Here is a 22153-nt window from a genome sequence, read left to right on the forward strand (position 1 = left end):
AATGTAGTTTTGTTTAAACAAGTTAAAACAGTATTCCAATTTTCTTAGGTAAGTGAAGAAATCTTTTTTTTACAAACTCCAGATGTAATGATCATCGAAGCTTACTTGTGCAATGTCGGTACGTGTAACTTTAAATCCAATAACACGTTTCAGTATTAAAAAACATTATTTTTTGCTATATATATTTTATTTATCCAGTTGAAACAATAAACTACTAATCTCTGCTCTTAAATAATAACCTGTGGTACATGTTTGTATTTTAAGCAATAAGACACATCATTTCTGATTCTATTTACCATCAGCTAAACAAAGTTTTTATTTATTTAATTTTGTACGTTAATGTTTTAACAAAATACAGCACCATGTCATTTTGAGCAAATAGATTTTAATACTGTTGTAGTATAACATTGAGAGTGTACAACTTTAGTTTTTTTTTTAATTGCGATTGTCTTTATAAAAAAGAAACGTACCAAGTGGCGTACTAAACGTACCAAATGGCTCAAATGCAGCTGTTCAGGGTCCAGACCCAGAGCTGCAGGCTCGATGGGTTTGGGTGCCACAGGGTACGCTACGCCTGACTGAGCAGGTTGTGGTGCATCGGCAGCTCCCATGGCTGGCCTCTCAAGAGCTGTATCAGAGGGGAGAACAAAACTCTCCTGGGCCAGTATGGGCTGCGTGACAAGCTGGCTTTAGTGGTGACGTCAGACCAGAAAGGAGTACACAGACAGACAGTAGTGGCAGGTGAAACCGAGACGCAGCTGCACTCAGTGCGTTTATTGTAAAATAAAAAGGTTTAAACAGAAAACGGCGCTTGATGCCAAAATAAACAGACAAACAAAACAAAGACACTAACAAACAGGGTGGACGAATGCTAAAACACAAAACAAGTACCGTGCTGGTTCTCCAGCACGTAGTTTTACAGTATATAGATATACTGTAAAAAAACAAGTCACCCCCCCCTTTTTTTTGAGACAACAATTTCATGAAAAAGCCTATAGGTCACACTGGTGTTTAAGTTTTAGGACCCCTAAAACAATTATACAAAAGGTTTTTACAGTATATATTATATATATATAATTATTAGGGCTGTCAAATCGCAGTTAACTTCTGCAATTAACAAGTTAATTTTTCGGGAGACTAATTTGTTTAATGCGTGTTAATCCCATTGCTGTGTCTTGAGCCTTTCGGCACACCATACTTTAATCCCGACCACGGCAACATTGGATTGAGTGTCTGAGTGCAGTTATTGTTTTAATAGAAAGTTAGTCACTGAACTGCATAATGGAGCAAAGCACTACAAATGAATGGGAGTTTTATTTATTTTTTAAAAACTGTGATGGCTCACTGGACAGAAATACACTTACTTGTATACCGTCAGTGAGTTCCAGTATCACACACAAGTACATCTATACCCCGTTTACACTAGCAAATAAGCGAGCCGAGCCGGAACCAAGCCGTGAAACTCCAGCCCTGCAACATATCTCAATCTGACTCGGGGCCGAAGCAGGCTGTGGGCGGGGTTACTGCATTTCGTCATCACGCTCAAGCGTCATTACAAGAAAGTGGCAACCCCCAGGACCTCAACCGGTAAATGTTTTCTTAACTCCTTACCTTTACTCCACAGGACACATAACACACATCTGACTAAAATAAAATAACTCCCTCTCTATAATACGCATATAGTGAATCAAAAATGTAACTTTCCTTGAATTAACCATGCATAAACCACAATGTAATCAACGCTATATTTTTTACAAAAAAAAAGGTAACATTCCCACTCGAGGATCATTTTAAATCGGTAGTTTTTAAACTATAGCCTGGCTAAACAGCAGTGGGGAGTTCAGTTCGAAGCAACAGACAAGCAAACCAACAAAATGCAAGGAGGAGAGCGGGTCGGGAGAGGGGAAGAGGGAATGGGCTCACTCCAGTGAGCGGGGCTGAAGCGTCTCGTCTCCCGGAGAAAGCTGCAGCCCCTCTCGCAGCAAAAAAGTTAATAGATTAGAAAGATAACCACGTTGCAGACCTAATATTTATTTAGTTATAAAACAAATGCTGAATAAGATGTCTGTGTTACAAAGTGCCAGCGCAGCTTTTCTCCAGTTCAGATACTGTATCAAAAGGGAGAGACAGAAACGGAATTTACACTGATAAGTTGTTTACAGTTTGAACACCGGTACTGTAATTACTATAGAAATATTGCACTTGTATAGGTAATTGGGGGACATGCTGTAGGAGCGTTGTATCCGAGGCGCGTTATGTATACCTTTAATATGGTCCCGTCTTTGCTTCCTTTGTTTAGGTATGTATTACAAGCCCCCCCCCCCCCCCCCCCGCATTTTCAGTACTTCTCCGCAATAATAATAATAATAATTTAAAAAATCCATGTTAAAAAAAAAGATTATTAACCCTTTGCGGTCCATTGTCGGACTGGGTCCGACATTGCAATTATTCCTCACAGGTCCTTTGTCGGACTGGGTCCGACATCATTATAGCAACGCAATAAACGGGTGTTTAGTCGTTTTTTCTCGGGAAAAAGCCGAGAAAACCATTCAATTGCCGAGTGGGAGCGACAGGAGCCGAGACAAGTCGAAAAAAAAAAAAAAAGGCGTATCTCATGAATACTCATACATGGTATCAGGTATCAGATAACGGGGCGTTCATAGTAAACAAGCTGGCTGAGTGCGTCAGCGCACAGAGACTATTATGGACATTTGCAGAGCTTTTTTCAGATGTTCTAGTAATAAAATAATGACTTGGATCTCATTAGTGATCCGGAGATGATCGATCGGTATGTACGACTATTATTATTATTATTATTTATTTCTTACATAGGTGAACGCTATAGCAAACAAAAGGGTGGGGCGGGGCTGGAGATGCCTAGTGAGTGCTTTGTTGATATGCAGGGCCATTTAAACCCGTTTGACTGTGAAAAAAAATACTTTTAAACAGCGCGTATAAAATTAACTGCGCGTGTGAAAATTAATTAGACCTGGCGTGCCTGACGCGCAGTTAATAAATGGACTGCAAAGGGTTAAATTAATGCTTTGTTCTATTTTTGCAGTATGTGACATTTAATGTAATCGACTCGGCACGCTCATTATGCGTGACGTCTCTCAGCTCAGCTCGCCTTTCTCTAGTGTAAACGCAACTCAAGCTACCCGAGCCGTACCAGGCTGGCTCGACCGGCACCGGCTCGGCTCGGGTGTGCACGTGTAAACGAAGCACTAGTCTGCTCCGCGCTGAGCATGCCTTCACTTCTCAAAATACACTGGCAGCAGCTCTTCTGCTACAGCCAACAACAACAACAACAACAACAACAACAACAACAAATGAAACCAACCGGTTTCAAGAAAAATTAAGGATGGTTGCAAGCCCATTAAATCAAGCTAGGTATGATAATAGTCTTTTTATTTTTTTAAAACAGAGTAGGCAGGGGCGTACCCAGTTAGCACACAGGCCAACTCAAATCTGTGCCTATGAATGCCAAGTTTAAGTAAAAATGTTTTTAAACTGTGCATCCCAAAGGCAGGAGCACTCTAGATTTGAGAAAAATGTGGAGTCATATTTTAGATTGTCAATTTTGCGAATTGAACAGCCGCTTTCAAAATGACAACATGTCCTCATGAAAGCCTATAAGTACTTGCCAAAAATCGGACACATTCGGTAACAGAAAAAGTCTACAGAACTGGCATGTGCTTTGCACAACGTTAATATGGATGAAGCTGAAGTTTCAGTTTTCGTTCAACAAAGAAAAGCGAAAATCGACTGTGGGAAAAAATATCCAACGCTAATTTAAGTTTTAGATTATTGCCACGTGTGTGTGTATAAATATATATACAAATCTACCAAGACCTGGCCGTCCCTCTAAACTTTCAGCTCATACAAGGAGAAGACTGATCAGAGATGCAGCCAAGAGGCCCATGATCACTCTGGATGAACTGCAGAGATCTACAGCTGAGGTGGGAGACTCTATCCATAGGACAACAATCAGCTGTATACTGCACAAATCTGGCCTTTATGGAAGAGTGGCAAGAAGAAAGCCATTTCTTAAAGATATCCATAAAAAGTGTCGTTTACAGTTTGCCACAAGCCACCTGGGAGACACACCAAACATGTGGAAGAAGGTGCTCTGGTCAGATGAAACCAAAATCGAACTTTTTGGCAACAATGCAAAACGTTATGTTTGGCGTAAAAGCAACACAGCTCATCACCCTGAACACACCATCCCCACTGTCAAACATGGTGGTGGCAGCATCATGGTTTGGGCCTGCTTTTCTTCAGCAGGGACAGGGAAGATGGTTAAAATTGATGGGAAGATGGATGGAGCCAAATACAGGACCATTCTGGAAGAAAACCTGATGGAGTCTGCAAAAGACCTGAGACTGGGACGGAGATTTGTCTTCCAACAAGACAATGATCCAAAACATAAAGCAAAATCTACAATGGAATGGATCACAAATAAACATATCCAGGTGCTAGAATGGCCAAGTCAAAGTCCAGACCTGAATCCAATCGAGAATCTGTGGAAAGAACTGAAAACTGCTGTTCACAAATGCTCTCCATCCAACCTCACTGAGCTCGAGCTGTTTTGCAAGGAGGAATGGGCAAAAATTTCAGTCTCTCGATGTGCAAAACTGATAGAGACATACCCCAAGCGACTTACAGCTGTAATCGCAGCAAAAGGTGGCGCTACAAAGTATTAACTTAAGGGGGCTGAATAATTTTGCACGCCCAATTTTTCAGTTTTTTATTTGTTAAAAAAGTTTGAAATATCCAATAAATTTCGTTCCACTTCATGATTGTGTCCCACTTGTTGTTGATTCTTCACAAAAAATTACAGTTTCATATCTTTATGTTTGAAGCCTGAAATGTGGCAAAAGGTCGCAAAGTTCAAGGGGGCCGAATACTTTCGCAAGGCACTGTATATATATATATATATATATATATATATATATATATATATATATATATATATATATACACACACACACACACACACACACACAGACATGCTCAAATTTGTTGGTACCCTTACAGCTCATTGAAATAATGCTTCATTCCTCCTGAAAAGTGATGAAATTAAAAGCTATTTTATCATGTATACTTGCATGCCTTTGGTATGTCATAGAATAAAGCAAAGAAGCTGTGAAAAGAGATGAATTATTGCTTATTCTACAAAGATATTCTAAAATGGCCTGGACACATTTGTTGGTACCCCTTAGAAAAGATAATAAATAATTAGATTATAGTGATATTTCAAACTAATTAGTTTCTTTAATTAGTATCACATATCTCCAATCTTGTAATCAGTAATTCAGCCTATTTAAATGGAGAAAAGTAGTCACTGTGCTGTTTGGTATCATTGTGTGCACCACACTGAACATGGACCAGAGAAAGCAAAGGAGAGAGTTGTCTGAGGAGATTAGAAAGAAAATAAGACAAGCATGGTAAAGGTAAAGGCTACAAGACCATCTCCAAGCAGCTTGATATTCCTGTGACAACAGTTGCAAATATTATTAAGTAGTTTAAGGTCCATGGAACTGTAGCCAAACTCACTGGGCTCGGCCGCAAGAGGAAAATCGACCCCAGAGTGAACAGAAGGATAGTGCGAATGGTAGAAAAAGAACCAAGGATAACTGCCAAAGAGATACAAGCTGAACTCCAAGGTGAAGGTACGTCAGTTTCTGATTGCACCATCAGTCGCTTTTTGAGCGAAAGTGGGCTCCATGGAAGAAGACCAAGGAGGACTCCACTTTTGACAGAAAAACATAAAAAAGCCCGACTGGAATTGCATATGGACAAGCCACAATCCTTCTGGGAGAATGTCCTTTGGATAGATGAGTCAAAACTGGAGCTTTTTGGCAAGTCACATCAGCTCTATGTTCACAGATGAAAAAATGAAGCTTTCAAAGAAAAGAACACCATACCTACAGTGAAACATGGAGGAGGCTCAGTTATGTTTTGGGGCTGCTTTGCTGCGCCTGGCACAGGATGCCTTGAATCTGTGCAGGGCACAATGAAATCTCAAGACTATCAAGGCATTCTGGAGCGAAACGTACTGCCCAGTGTCAGAAAGCTCTGTCTCAGTCGCAGGTCATGGGTCCTCCAACAGGATAATGACCCAAAACACACAGCTAAAAGCACCCAAGAATGGATAAGAACAACACATTGGACTATTCTGAAGTGGCCTTCTATGAGTCCTGATCTGAATCCTATTGAACATCTATGGAAAGAGCTGAAACTTGCAGTCTGGAGAAGGCACCCATCAAACCTGAGACAGCTGGAGCAGTTTGTTCAGGAAGAGTGGGCCAAACTACCTGTTAACAGGTGCAGACGTCTCATTGAGAGCTACAGAAAACGTTTGATTGCAGCGATTGCCTCTAAAGGTTGTGCAACAAAATATTAGGTTAGCGGTCCCATCATTTTTGTCCATGCCATTTTCATTTGTTTTATTATTTACAATATTATGTTGAATAAAAAAAATCAAAAGCAAAGTCTGATTTCTATTAAATATGGAATAAACAATGGTGGATGCCAATTACTTTTGTCAGTTTCAAGTTATTTCAGAGAAAATTGTGCATTCTTCGTTTTTTGTGGAGGGGTACCAACAAATTTGAGCACATCTGTATATGAGGAAGCGGCAAAACTTGCAAAGAAAAAGTACAAAATGAAATGTACCTCTAAAGCCTCTAAAGTCAGTATTTGGTAGAAGCACCTTTTGCAGCAATTACTGCTATGAGTCTTTTTGGATAGGTCTCTACCAGCTTTGCACAGTAGGATGGTGAAATTTTGGCCCATTCTTCATGGGAAAATTGCTCCAGTTCTGATAAGTTTGTTGGGGATTGTTGATGAACTGCAATCTTCAAGTCTCGCCATAAATTTTCGATTGGATTCAAGTCAGGACTTTGACTCGGCCACTCGAACATTAATTCTCTTCTTGTTCAACCACTCCACTGTGGCTTTCGCTTTGTGCTTCAGGTCATTGTCCTGCTGAAATGTGAATTTCCTCCCCAGTTTCAGAGTTGGCTGACTCAAAAAGGTTTTCCTTAAAGATTTGCCTGTACTTTGCACCATCCATTCTCCCCTCTATCCTGTCAAGCTTCCCAGTCCCTGCTGAAGAGAAGCATCCCCATAACATGATGCTGCCACCACCATGCTTGACAGTTGGGATGGTGTTGACTGGGTGATGTGCAGTGTTGGGCTGCGCCAGATGTAACGGAATTTTTGGCTCGTCTGGCCACAAAACCTTTTTCCACATGTCTGCAGTATCATCTACATGCTTTTTCGCAAACTCCAAATGTGCTTTATGATGAGGCTTTTCGAGTAATGGCTTCTTTCTTGCCACCCGTCCATACAGGCCAGCTTTGTGTAGGGACCGGCTTATTGTTGATGTGTGAACACTGATTCCCATCTCAGACACAGAACTTGGCAGATCTCTCAAGGTCATTGTTGGCTTCAGGGCGATATCCCGAACCAGTTTCCTGCTTGCCCAGCTGCTCAGTTTGACCTGATCTGGGCAGTGTCGGGTGGTATGATGCATCTTTCACTTCTTAATGATGGACTTCACTGTGATGAGAGGGATAGTGACCGCCTTTGAAATTTTCTTGTACCCTTCTTCTGCTCTGTGCCTCTCTACCACCTTATCCCTGACTTGTTTCGAAAGCTCCTTGGTCTTCTTGGTTGCTTTGTTGGACCACTATGTGAGTTGCAGCTTGAAAGTCTTTATATACATGAGCGACATTATCTACAAGTTAAACTACTTTGAGTACACACAGACAAACCATTTCACTAATGTTGTGACCTTTCAAACAAATCATTTGCACCTGAGCTGATTTAGGGCTGCAGTAGCAAAGGGGTTGAATACTTATGCAACTGAGATTAATCTTTTTCTCTGTAAATCTTACTTACATTCTATATACACTTAACTTTATCAATGTGGAGTAGTTTGTGTAGATTCTACATGTAAAGTCAAATTTGAAAGCATCGTGGAGTATGCTCAGGTGCCAACAAAATGTGAAAACTTTGCAGGAGGGTGAATACTTCTGCAAACCACTATGTGTGTGTGTGTGTGTGTGTGTGTGTGTGTGTACAGTGCCTACAGAAAGTCTACACCCCCTTTCAACATTCACCTTTTGTTGCCTTATAGCCTGGAATTAAAATGCACCAAAATATTTTTTTTTCCATTGATCTACACATCCTACCCCACAACTTCCAAGTGAAAAAAATATTCTAGAAATTTGTTGAAAATTAATTAAAAATAAAAACTGAAATAGCTTGGTTGGATAAGTGTCCAACCCCTTGTAATAGCAATCCTAAATTAGCTCAGGTGTAACAAAATCGCCTTAAAAATCACACACCAAATTAAGTGGCCTCCACCAGTGTTAAATTGTAGTGATTCACACGATTTCAGGATAAATTCAGCAGTTCCTGTAGGTTCCCTCTGCTGGGTAGTGCATTTCAAAGCAAAGACTCAACCATGAGCAGCCAAGGAGCTTTCAAATGAACTCCAGGACAAAGTTGTTGAAAGGCACAGATCAGGGGATGGGTATAAAAAAAATATATATAAAAGGCCTTGAATATCCCTTGGAGCACGGTTAAGACGATTATTAAGAAGTGGAAGGTGTATGGCACCAAGACCCTGCCTAGGGCAAGGAGGAGACTGATCAGAGAGGCTACCAAGAGGTCAATGGCAACTTTGCAAGACCTACAGACTTTTATGGCCAAGACTGGTCAAAGTGTGCATGTGACAACAATATCCCAAGCACTCCACAAATCTGGCCTGTATTTCACTCAAGAAAGACCACCTAGAATCAAGTTTGAAGTATGAAAAAAAAACTCAGGAGATTCTGTAGCAATGTGGCAAAAAGTTTTGTGGTCTGACTAAACTAAAATTGAACTTTTTGGCCTAAATTCAAAGCGTTATGTTTGGCACAAACCCAACACAGTGCATCACCCAAAGAACACCATCCCTACTGTGAAGCATGGTGGTGGCAGCATCATGTTATGGGGATGTTTCTCATCGGCAGGGACTGGGGCACTTGTCAGGATAGAAGGGAAAATGAATGGAGCAAAGTACAGAAAAGTCCTTGAAGAAAACCTGCTGCCCTCTGCAAGAAAGCTGAAACTGGGACGGAAGTTCACCTTTCAGCATGACAATGACTCAAAGCACACAGCCAAAGCTACACTGGAGTGGCTAAGGAACAAAAAGGTAAATGTCCTTGAGTGGCCCAGTCAGAGCTCCGACCTAAATCCATCAAAGCTCCCCAAGGAACTTGACAGAGATTGAACAGTTTTGTAAAGAATGGTCAAATCTTGCCAAATCTAGGTGTACAAAGACCTATCCCAACAGACTCATAGCTATAATTTCTGCCAAAGGTGCTTCCACCAAGTATTAAAAACTCAGGGGGGTGGAGACTTATCCAATTATGATCTTTCAGTTTTGTATTTTTAAATATATAAACTCTCAATAAAAACTTTTTTCCCCTTAACAGTTTGGAGTATGGTGTGTAGACAAGTGGAAAAAATACGCATTTAAATGCATGAAACACTGAGGCACTGACACAACAAAATGTGAAAAGTTCAAGGGGGTGTAGACTTTCTATTGGCACTGTATTTATATTATATATATATATATATATATATATATATATATATATATATATATATATATATATATATATATATATATATATATATATCGAAATGTTGGGCAGCTGGCTCTTTGAGCTAAAATATAATGATATCTTATATATATATATATATATATATATATATTTTCTCCCTTCACAACATCATTTCCACTTTTTTTTTTTTTTTTTTTTTTTTTTTTTTTTAAATAATTTAGTCGTCGCCAATTCTTTTACCCCGGTTTTCTCCCCAATTTAGAATGCCCAATTATTATCTGTATCCTCGGCTCACCGCTCGCAACCCCCCCGCCACTCGGGAAACGCCGGCTGGAGCACGCGTCCTCTGAAACATGCTCCTGCCAAGCCGTCATTTTTCACACTGCAAATCCACATCTATGCCACAAGACCTATAGTGCCGGAGGACAACACAGATCTGGCAGCTCCACTGCAGAACCACAGGCGCCCTATCAGCCACAGGGGTCGCTGATGCACGGTGAGCCGTGGATTCCTCTGCCGACCTAAGCCCTCCCTACCCGGTCAGCGCTCGGTCAACTGTTCGCCGCCCCCTAGGAACTCCCGGTCACGGTCGGCTGTGACATAACCTGGATTCGAACTTGCGATCTACAGGCTATAGGGCACATCCTGCACTCCGCGTGGAGCGCCTTTACTGGATGTGCCACTCGGGAACCCCCACGATTTGTTTTATTTGAAGCGTTTAAAGTTAAAATTTCCGTTTTCATTTGCTTGTTCGGCTACAAAAAGGCACAAGTAAACCTCATGTTATTCCTTTATGAAAACATGAAGCTGGCCACTATTTACTGTAACGGCAATGGCAAGAATAGAAAAAAATAAAAATAAAATGCTTTGCCAACTTTACGTACCATTTATTTCAGGAATAAACAAAACAACGTTTAACTGCTATTTGGCATCCTTTGTTTTGTAGTTCATTCACTAAAGTAAGTCCTACAGAACTTATTCTTTACTCCTGGGATATTTTTCTATTTTAACATGTTACATATTGTAAGGTCTTACTGTAAATAAAAGGCACACACAGGAGCCACGGCCACGTCCCCTGCTATGCTGTGTCTGCCTGCGTTCACAGCAATATAATGGCTAACTTATCACTCAGCGATGAAGAGGATGTGGAGCCAAGAACAGTACAAACAGAAGAGCATACAGGTACTTTACAGGTAAGCCAGCTGCAAACGGGAAGCTGTTTGGTTTGAAATGGCAGTGCTGTGACGAAACTATCAAAACACAGCACTGGGTACAGGCAATGCGACAGGCAGATCCATCACAATGCCTGCGCAAAGTAGCTGTGTACACGCATTTGATGTTTGATTTTTATTTGATAATTACCGTTTACTGATCATTATTGTTATTATCATTATTAGGAGCGTTTGTGTTCATTGTTAAAAAAAAAAGAAAAACATTTCTCTCTATATTGAATATGGGTATGTAGTACACAGCAGCATATAGGGTTAATGAAAAACACAGTTTAAGTCATTTATTTGTGTTTTATTCATCATATGTTAACATTTTATAGCAATTACAGGTTTGAAAACATTATTTTCAAAATTTGGTACCTGGGAAGGGGTTTCATTTTTACATCTGGAGTTGAAGTGGTTAAATGTCTAGTTATAAATCTATTTAAAATTACATTTGTAAGGGTACAATTGATACTACTATTGTAAATCAATACTAGCAGCTGTACCATCACACTAATTTCAACAAGATGGAAAATCCAGATTTATGTAACGCAGACTTTGATCTAGGTCAAAAAAATTCACTAAATACAAGTTAGCAATATTAAAGTACAGTACACCCTCGCTATAACGAACCTGTTGGGGTCCAAGCCTTTGGTTCGTTCTAGCGAAAGGACAAACTGTAAAAGTAGAATTGCACGTACCGGTTTGTCTCATGTATGCAGTATTCTGCCTTTGCTTTATCCAATCTGTTCAAGAATTAAAACGCAGTACAGAAAGCACAAATCCCAAACTGAACCTGAACATTTATTCAAAATCAATCTGACACGAATAGGTTTCAAAGTGCACCAAATTTTAATCCAACATGCAAGAATCCAAACTGATAAGAACATAGGTTTACAAAACGAGAGGAGGCCATTCGGCCCATCTTGCTCGTTTGGTTGTTAGTAGCTTATTCATCCCAGAATCTCATCAAGCAGCTTCTTGAAGGATCCCAGGGTGTCAGCTTATATCAGAAAACAGAATAAATAGGATTACTATTTTTAAATGTGATTTGTGGACTGAATTTATAATTTTTTTTAAAAATTATAAACATGTAGCTACAGTAAGCACTTCTAGGAAATCAACTTAATTGTGAAGAGAACAAACATATCCAAAAACTGCAAACTAACAAGAAAATAGCAACGCAGCCTACTCTAGTGGCGTAACTAGGCTTGGAAATGTGGCTGGGCCCCAATTTAGGGTGGACGAGCAGTGACCAAAGGAAATAGTTTACATTTAAAAAATGATTTAAATCAATTAAAAATCTTGAATACATCAAATTTCCCCTGTAAATCCATTTTAAATGTTTGAAGTAGACAAAAAATATATGTCTGCAGTGAATGGACTTTAAAAAGCCAAGCCAGCGAGAACTTGTTTACATTTTAGAAGATAGAAACATAAAGTTTACAAACGAGAGGAAGCCATTCAGCCCATCTTGCTCGTTTGGTTGTTAGTAGCTTATTGATCCCAGAATCTCATCAAGCAGCTTCTTGAAGGATCCCAGGGTGTCCGCTTATACAACATTACTGGGGAGTTGTTTCCAGACCCTCACAATTCTCTGTGTAAAAAAGTGCCTCCTATTTTCTGTTCTGAATGCCCCTTTATCTAATCCCCATTTGTGACCCCTGGTCCTTGTTTCTTTTTTCAGGTCAAAAATGTCCCCTGGGTCGACATTGTCTATATACCTTTTAGGATTCTGAATGCTTGAATCAGATCACCGCATAGTCGTCTTTGTTCCAAACTGAATAGATTCAATTCTTTTAGCCTGTCTGCATACAACATGCCTTTTAAACCCGGGATAATTCTGGTTGCTCTTCTTTGCACTCTTTCTAGAGCAGCAATATCCTTTTTGTAACGAGGTGACCAGAACTGAACACAATATTCCCCTGGGTCGACATTGTCTATACCTTTTAGGATGAAAAGTTCATCAGATCCTCTAGTTCTTTTTTTTTTTGTTTATTCAATTTTGACAACCTATATTTACGACAGAGACATGCCTGCGTTACTCCTTTTTTCAAACGATTAATACAGTTTCCAGCTTTGTGCAACATAAAATGATTTTTGTTTCAGAGGCAGTTATACAGCGCGCTTTATTAAGATGAAAGAGTTTACTGCACTGCGCAGGTGGCATCCTGTGCATACAGACGGGGATGTTGACAGTGTGTGTTTATATGATCTTTTTTTTATTTGTGGGCCAGGGACCAGGTTCGTTATAATGAAGGGTGTTACAGCGACGGTGTACTGTATTTATTTATAACAGATCTCACAACTAGAGTGTGCGAAACCTGCTGGTGAACAGATGTATTTCAGTTATAATTCATAAACCCCAGTTTCTAGCTACATAGTGCCCTCTAGTGTGCAAAACATATAATGGCTGCTTAAAGAATTTGCACATCACACCAACTTCAGATGTGCTCCAAATTCTGAAAGGTTTTGAGCCATTGCGGTCAGAACATGCGGGTCCCACTGTATACAGAATTACACAATAACCAAGCCTTCTGATACTATGTTAATGAATACTTTACCCGAGTAACATCTTGGTCACTGACATGCATGAACCCAGGCAGGGACCAAGACAAGAGAAATTCAGATGGTTAAATCAACCTTAAAATGAAGAGCAATTCTGTGGAGTTTTTCATCAGCAATGGCACCACTATGACTGTCAAGTGCCAGTGTAAAAAGGAAAGTTCACAGCTCTCCATTGCAGGTAGTTGCTTGGTACAGTTTTAGCAGACACATGCGCTTTGTCAAAACTCACCTGTTCTTCTTCTGTAAAAGGTACAAGTGCCAGTGGTGGCAGGGGCTCATCTTGTAAAATAGACAGAAACTCCTTGTCTTGAAGGTCTAAGGGAATCTGCAGAGACACAATTCACAGAATCGTGAAGGTTACCCTAATCGATTTTATAGATTAGGGGTATCAGGTGAGCCCACAGCAGCCGAATGACTTGTCACCCAGCAGCTATAGTGCATGCAACATGTAAGTAGCAGGATTTATGCCAGCTCACACCACCAACATGTTGCTTTCCTGCAGCTCTCACTATCTTCTCTGTACTTTCATGCTACTCCTGCACACTTCCTCCCTCTAACGCTACATACACTCACATTTCATGAGACGTTCTTATTGTGGTCAAGCAAAGAAACTGCAGCAGCACAGTACTTATGACAAACGGTCAACAGATCACATCAACAAAAAAAATACACACATTCTACATATTTATGAAGTATTTATGAATTCAGCAATTCAGTGCATTTTGCAGATTTGTAAGGATGTCATTATTAATATGAACAAACTGAAAGAATGACAATTACAGACGTGCTCAAATTTGTTGGTACCCTTACAGCTCATTGAAATAATGCTTCATTCCTCCTGAAAGGTGATGAAATTAAAAGCTATTTTATCATGTATACTTGCATGCCTTTGGTATGTCATAGAATAAAGCAAAGAAGCTGTGAAAAGAGATGAATTATTGCTTATTCTACAAAGATACTCTAAAATGGCCTGGACACATTTGTTGGTACCCCTTAGAAAAGGTAATAAATAATTGGATTATAGTGATATTTCAAACTAATTAGTTTCTTTAATTAGTATCACACATATCTCCAATCTTGTAATCAGTCATTCAGCCTATTTAAATGGAGAAAAGTAGTCACTGTGCTGTTTGGTATCATTGTGTGCACCACACTGAACATGGACCAGAGAAAGCAAAGGAGAGAGTTGTCTGAGGAGATCAGAAAGAAAATAATAGACAAGCATGGTAAAGGTAAAGGCTACAAGACCATCTCCAAGCAGCTTGATGTTCCTGTGACAACAGTTGCAAATATTATTAAGAAGTTTAAGGTCCATGGAACTGTAGCCAAACTCACTGGGCTCGGCCGCAAGAGGAAAATCGACCCCAGAGTGAACAGAAGGATAGTGCGAATGGTAGAAAAAGAACCAAGGATAACTGCCAAAGAGATACAAGCTGAACTCCAAGGTGAAGGTACGTCAGTTTCTGATCGCACCATCAGTCGCTTTTTGAGCGAAAGTGGGCTCCATGGAAGAAGACCAAGGAGGACTCCACTTTTGACAGAAAAACATAAAAAAGCCCGACTGGAATTTGCTAAAATGCATATGGACAAGCCTCAATCCTTCTGGGAGAATGTCCTTTGGATAGATGAGTCAAAACTGGAGCTTTTTGGCAAGTCACATCAGCTCTATGTTCACAGATGAAAAAATGAAGCTTTCAAAAGAAAAGAACACCATACCTACAGTGAAACATGGAGGAGGCTTCTTCTTGGGGCTGCTTTGCTGTGCCTGGCACAGGGTGCCTTGAATCTGTGCAGGGCACAATGAAATCTCAAGACTATCAAGGCATTCTGGAGCGAAACGTACTGCCCAGTGTCAGAAAGCTCTGTCTCAGTCGCAGGTCATGGGTCAATAATGACCCAAAAATGTACAATCAGTGGAGAACATTATAAACAATGAGCTGCTTATTTTATTTCAGATATCGCTACTCAATTACATAAAGTACATGAATGCTTGATTATAAAGTTATTGTTTGAAAAACCAAGGGCTTAATGTGACACTTGGCTCCATCAGTTAAGAAACCGCTAATTTGAGGTGAATTACATACAAATAAAATACCTTGCCAGTGTTTCCGTATTCTTTCCATTTTACCTGCTTTCGCTTCAATGTTACTTCTTACAAATGACAGATATCTAGCTTCTCTTCCTTTCTGGATTCAGTCATTTTTAAATAGCTTGAGTTTTACTTCCTGTAAAGCACGCAGTAAGTGTAATTGTGATCTTCCCCTAAAAACATGGAAATGTTCAATGACTAGCCTCTGGTTCACTGCATGATGATTCATTATGAAGAGAACACAGATCAACAATTCATTAGGTTTTGTTGTGATGTTTGATTTATTTTTCAGTTAACCACTGGCAGTGCTTAAAACAGAATAGGATTTATTGAAAATGCACAAATGTATTGACGCATGTGTCCAGAATACAATTAAATGGTGTCTACCTGTTCATATTTTTTATTTCTAGTTAAATTGACAATTACAATAAAAAAAAATAAAAAAAACTTAATCCAACATGAAGACTAGGGAGCTGTCTATGAAAGAAAAGCAAGCGACTTGGGATGCTAAAAGAAAAGAGGAACTCAATTAGAACCATAGCACAAAAGTTGGGCATAGCCAAACCAACAGTTTGGAATGTCCTGGAAAAGAAAGAAACCACTGGTGTCTTCAGCAAATCGGCAACGACCAGGTCGGCCAAGGAAAACAGCAGTTGATGACAGAAAAATGACCAGAGCTGTGAAAAACAACCCTAAAATAAGTGTCAGTGAAATCACCAACAACCTCCAGAATGTGACACTTTCACCCCAGCAATCTACTGTTCACAGAAGACTTCGGCAGCAGCATTACTAAGGCTACACTGCAAGATGCAAACCTCCGATTAGAATTTGCTAAACAAGTACAGAGCTGAGCCAGTAGAGTTTTGGAACAGTTTTATGGACAGATGAGACGAAGATTAACCTTTATCAAAGTGATGGGAAGGCAAAAGTGTGGAGAAAAAAAAGGAACTGCAGATGATCCAAAGCATACCACCTCATCTGTGAAGCATGGTGGAGGTAGTGTCATGGCATGGGCATGCATGGCTGCCTCTGGAACAGGCTCACTCATCTTTATTGATGATGTAACGAATGATGGCAGCAGCAGAATGACTTCAGAAGTGTACAGAAGCATCTTGGCTACCAATGTACAAGAAAAAGCCACCAGACTCATTTAGCGGCGCTTCACAATACAACAGGACTATGACCCAAAACACACTGCCAACGCAACCAAGGAGTTCATCAGGGGAAAAACGTGGAAAGTTTTAGACTGGCAAAGTCAATCTCCTGATTTAAATCCAATTGAACATGCATTTCACTTGCTGAAAGGAGACTGAAATCAGAAACTCCCCAAAACAAGCAACAGCTGAAAATGGCTGCAGTAAAGGCTTGGCAAAGCATCTCAAAGGACGATACGAAGAGTTTGGTGATGTCAATGAGTCGCAGACTCACTGCTGTTATTGCATGCAAGGGATCTGCGACTAAATACCAACTTTTATACTTCTTATACTTGCTTGAAATTGAATTGTCCCAAAACTATGCTCACATAAAATGGGGGGATGAAACTCTAAAAGTGCTGTTATTCTTAGTTGGTAAAACATGTATGTCTTGAAACCACCAGAAATAAAAGGTGACATTCTGTACTTTTGCCTCATATTAATCATTTACTCATTTTCATATTGCTTGAGTGTACAGCAAAAATAGCAATTTTGACTTCTGTCCCAATACTTACGGAGGGCACTGTACTTTAGAGAAACTGGATAGTTTAAAAATTAGCTAGGTTACATAGACGGCTAGTATTTGGTTTCAATATTAAGTGAAACAGCCAGGTGGCAGGAGAGCTTTAATGTACCCTACATTTTTGAAAGAGGATTGCAGTCTATTCTGTGTCTCTAGGGAAATGGCACCTTTGGCGCAAAACATTCCTTTCCCAGTTAAATAGGCAAAAGGCTTACTCCTTTCTCCTCTCTATTCAACTATGGTTTTATTGCCTTGTGAGTGAGGCCCCACGTGATCAATAATATTATTGGTTGAGAGGAAGCTTGTAAAACTTGCATCAGTATGTAATTGTCTTTTCTGATTAAGGAATAAGGGGTGATGTCAATTTTATAGGAATCACGGAATTTGCTCTTGCGGAATTTTCAATTTTTTGGAAAAAAAAAAACACGAAAACTCAAACATTTGCCCCCTACTGTCACTAGAGCGCATACACGCTATTTGTATAGTGAGAAGTGTGGCAGGGTTTCAGTGCGAGCTTTAGTTCAGCCATGGAGAAATTCCTAAGGCCATCGGTGAGCTCCGGAAACAAATTAACACCGAATATAACGGCAAAAGATAGGGCACAAATGCAAAATGCAAGTCCAGTATTTCCAATAACTCACCGTCATAGCTTCAGAAGACCGTGATAACGACCATGGATAGACAAACAGTGGCTACTGAAGAACTAAATAAGATAAGATCATTATTATTATTTATGATTATTAATTTTACAAAAGGATTTCATAGTTTAGTCGCAAGTTCAAAGCGAAGCATTGCTCCGTTACTCCTGTGAAAGGTCACAGAAAAACAATTAGGACCTTGCTTGTACTCCAGGTTGCAGGTCCTGAAAAATGTCATTCTAATTATATATGGAAATAAATACACACTTTTGTTAAACATGGTGTAGGAACATGAATGCTCATAGGAAGGGGTCGGCAAGCTATATTACATATTATCCAATTACTTGGGATGACAACATTTCTGTGAATTTTTTTTTTTTTTTTTTTTTTTTTTAATAGTTACTTTCCTGTTTGTTTTGTTGTATGTGATGGTAGAACTTTCACATTGTGGCCTTGGTCAAAGAAACAAAACAGCTAGTTTGCCAATCAGTGTCGCCTGTCACGGTTTCCAAGCGCTTGTCGCAGCTTCCAAACTATTTTTATGTTACAACATTTTGGTGAACACGTTTCTAAAAATACCACGTTACATTTGTACAAATATGCTCCAAGCCTAATACACATTTGTAAAACAGTGCATTTGTAAAATGTACCAATGCTAATTTAAATCCCAGTGCACCACTACAATCTTATTTTGCTAGGCAAATGTTATGATTTCCATTACACGAGAGTAGATGTTAAAACTTCATGCTGATTTGAACTCGGCTCTCGCCAAGATAAGCACCAACTAAGACGTAGCTTTACAGTAAACTAATGTGACCCATATGTGTCTCCATCCATTTGTGTTTCCTTCCCTATGATTATGTAGATATCCCTTCTGTCTGGTGTTGATGGCTGAAGTGTAATGCTGGCTCCAGGGATCAGCTTATTGCCTCCCTAGCGCATCAGCACACACAAGGGCTGCGATGCTGGCTCCGGGGATCAACCACAGTGTGGTCTCCCCAGCGCATTACTAATGTAATTAAATATTAGTCATATGTTTTGGCCACAACTATTTAAATTTAAGAATTTTTATGTTATGTATATTTAAAAATGGCATCCAATAGTCAGTACTGTAAGAGTTTAAAAAAAAAAAGAAAAGTTAACTGCTTTATTGTATTTTTTTTTCTTCTTTCCATAAAATATGGGTTTTTTTTCTTCCGATTTTAGTAATGTGATTTAATAAAAAAATGATTTTAACTAACTGACTTATTTACACTGTTTTTCATTAAAGTCATTGCCATTACTGAATTACAAATGGTACATTGAAATTTCGTTCTGTTTGATATTTTATTTTAAAACAATGAAACTCAAAATCAATTATTGTAAGGTGACATTGGTTTTATGTTGGGAAATATTTTAAGAAAAATCTTGCTTGCATAAGTATTCAACCCCCTCACAATTAAGGCAACAAAAGGTGAAAATTGTGAAAGGGGGTAGAGCCACCTTTCGCTGCAATAACAGCTTTAAGTCTTTTAGGGTAAGTATGTACCAGCTTTGCACACAGTGTCGGAGTGATTTTGGCCCATTCTTCTTGGCAGATTTGTTCCAGGTTGGTTGGACGACGCTTGTGGACCGCAATTTTCAAATAGTGCCACAGATTCTCAATGGGATTGAGATCAGGACTTTGACTGGGCCACTGTAGGACATTCACCTTTTTGTTCTTGAGCCACTCCAATGTTTTTGGCCTTGTGCTTGGGATCATTGTCCTGCTGAAAAGGTGAATTTCCTCCCAAGCTTCAGTTTTTTAGTGGACTGAAGCAGGTTCTCTTGCAGTATTTCCCTGTATTTTGCTCCATCCATTCTTCTTTCAATTTTAACAAGATGCCCAGTCCCTGCTGATGAGAAGCATCCCCACAGCATGATGCTGCCACCACCATACTTCACTGTAGGGATGGTGTGTCTTGAGGCATGGGCAGCGTTAGGTTTGCGCCACACATAGCGCTTTGAGTTTTGGCCAAAAAGCTCTATCTTGGTCTCATCGACCACAAAACCTTTTCCCACATCGGAGCTGGGTCACTCTCATGCTTTCTGGCAAACTCCAGACGTGCTTTCAGATGGTACTTTTTGAGTAACGACTTCTTTCTTGCCACCCTCCCATACAGGCCAGTGTTATGCAGAGCTCTTGATATGGTTGACTGGTGCACCATTACTCCACTCCCAGCCACTGAACTCTGTAGCTCCTTCAAAGTGATTGTTGGCCTCTCTGTGGCTTCTCTCACAAGTCTCCTTGTTTGAGCGCTGAGTTTTGAGGGACGGCCTTTTCTTGGCAGTGCCTGGGTGGTGTGATGCAGCTTCCACTTCCCGATTATTGATCCAACTGGCCTCACTGGGATATTATTTTGTACCCTTTCCCTAATCTATGCATTTGTATTACTTTATCTCTAACTTCTGTAGACTGCTCTTTGGTCTTCATTTTCCTTCAGATTCACAGTCTGACCAATGATCCTTCAACAGTGGGGTTTTTATCCAGAAAATGTGACAGCAACTTTAATGGTTCACAGGTGGAGGCCAATGGTAAGGTAATTGTGTCCTCGTTAGGGCAATTTCTTTCATCGGTGTAAACTGGGAACTTCCACAGCACAGGGGTTGAATACTTATGCAAGCAAGATATTTCAGTTTTTTATTTTTCTTAAATATTTCCCAACATAAAACCAATGTCACCTTACAATAATTGATTTTGAGTTTCAGTGTTTTAAAATAAAATATCAAACAGAACGAAATTTCAATGTACCATTTGTAATTCAGTAATATGAGAGAATTGGTCAGGGGTCTGAATACTTTTGCAAGGCACCGATATACAGTACTGTGCAAAAGTTTTAGGCAGGTGTGAAAAAATGCTGTAAAGTAAGAATGCTTTCAAAAATAGACATGTTAATAGTTTATATTTATCAATTAACAAAATGCAAAGTGAGTGAACAGAAGAAAAATCTAAATCAAATCCATATTTGGTGTGACCACCCTTTGCCTTCAAAACAGCATCAATTCTTCTAGGTACACTTGCACAAAGTCAGGGATTTTGTAGGCATATAGTCAGGTGTATGATTAAACAATTATACCAGAAAGGTGCTAATGATCATCAATTCAATATGTAGGTTGAAACACAATCATTAACTGAAACAGAAACAGCTGTGTAGGAGGAATAAAACTGGGTGAGGAACAGCCAAACTCAGCTAACAAGGTGAGGTTGCTGAAGACAGTTTACTGTCAAAAGTCATACACCATGGCAAGACTGAGCACAGCAACAAGACACAAGGTAGTTATACTGCATCAGCAAGGTCTCTCCCAGGCAGAAATTTCAAGGCAGACAGGGGTTTCCAGATGTGCTGTCCAAGCTCTTTTGAAGAAGCATAAAGAAACGGGCAACGTTGAGGACCTTCGACGCAGTGGTCGACCAAGGAAACTTACTGCAGCAGAGGAGAGACACATCATGCTTACTTCCCTTCGCAATCGGAAGATGTCCAACAGTGCCATCAGCTCAGAATTGGCAGAAAACAGTGGGACCCTGGTACACCCATCTACTGTCCGGAGAAGTCTGGTCAGAAGCGGCCTTCATGGAAGACTTGCGGCCAAAAAGCCATACCTCCGACGTGGAAACAAGGCCAAGCGACTCAACTCTGCACGAACTGGGGTGCAGAAAAATGGCAGCAGGTGCTCTGGACTGATGAGTCAACATTTGAAATATTTGGCTGTAGCAGAAGGCAGTTTGTTTGCCGAAGGGCTGGAGAGCGGTACACGAATGAGTGTCTGCAGGCAACAGTGAAGCATGGTGGAGGTTCCTTGCAAGTTTGGGGCTGCACTTCTGCAAATGGAGTTGGGGATTTGGTCAGAATTAATGGTCTCTTCAATGCTGAGAAGTACAGGCAGATACTTATCCATCATGCAATACCATCAGGGAGGCATCTGATTGGCCCCAAATTTATTCTGCAGCATGACAACGACCCCAAACATACAGCGAAAGTCATTAAGAACTATCTTCAGCGTGAAGAAGAACAAGGAGTCCTGGAAGTGATGGTATGGCCCCCACAGAGCCCTGATCTCAACATCATCGAGTCTGTCTGGGACTACATGAAGAGAGAGAAGCAACTGAGGCTGCCTAAATCCACAGAACTGTGGTTAGTTCTCCAAGATGTTTGGGCCAACCTACCTACCGAGTTCCTTCAAAAACTGTGTGCAAGTGTACCTAGAAGAATTGATGCTGTTTTGAAGGCAAAGGGTGGTCACACCAAATATTGATTTGATGTAGATTTTTCTTCTGTTCACTCACTTAGC

The 22153-nt window shown here is 40.0% G+C and overlaps 1 protein-coding gene across 10 annotated transcripts in view; it reads right to left on the reverse strand.

Annotated features, from left to right (window-relative positions):
• gigyf2 (GRB10 interacting GYF protein 2) overlaps positions 1 to 22153 on the reverse strand; it is a 129256-nt gene that overhangs the window by 77759 nt on the left and 29344 nt on the right. For all 10 annotated transcript variants that reach the window (XM_034038386.3, XM_058990018.1, XM_058990020.1 and 7 more), the window contains one exon: positions 13632 to 13727. In XM_034038386.3, coding sequence (XP_033894277.3) covers positions 13632 to 13727 — 96 coding nt within the window. The remainder of the gene's footprint in view (positions 1 to 13631; positions 13728 to 22153) is intronic.

Source organism: Acipenser ruthenus, chromosome 17 (assembly GCF_902713425.1).
Source record: "Acipenser ruthenus chromosome 17, fAciRut3.2 maternal haplotype, whole genome shotgun sequence".
NCBI classification, from domain to species: domain Eukaryota; kingdom Metazoa; phylum Chordata; class Actinopteri; order Acipenseriformes; family Acipenseridae; genus Acipenser; species Acipenser ruthenus.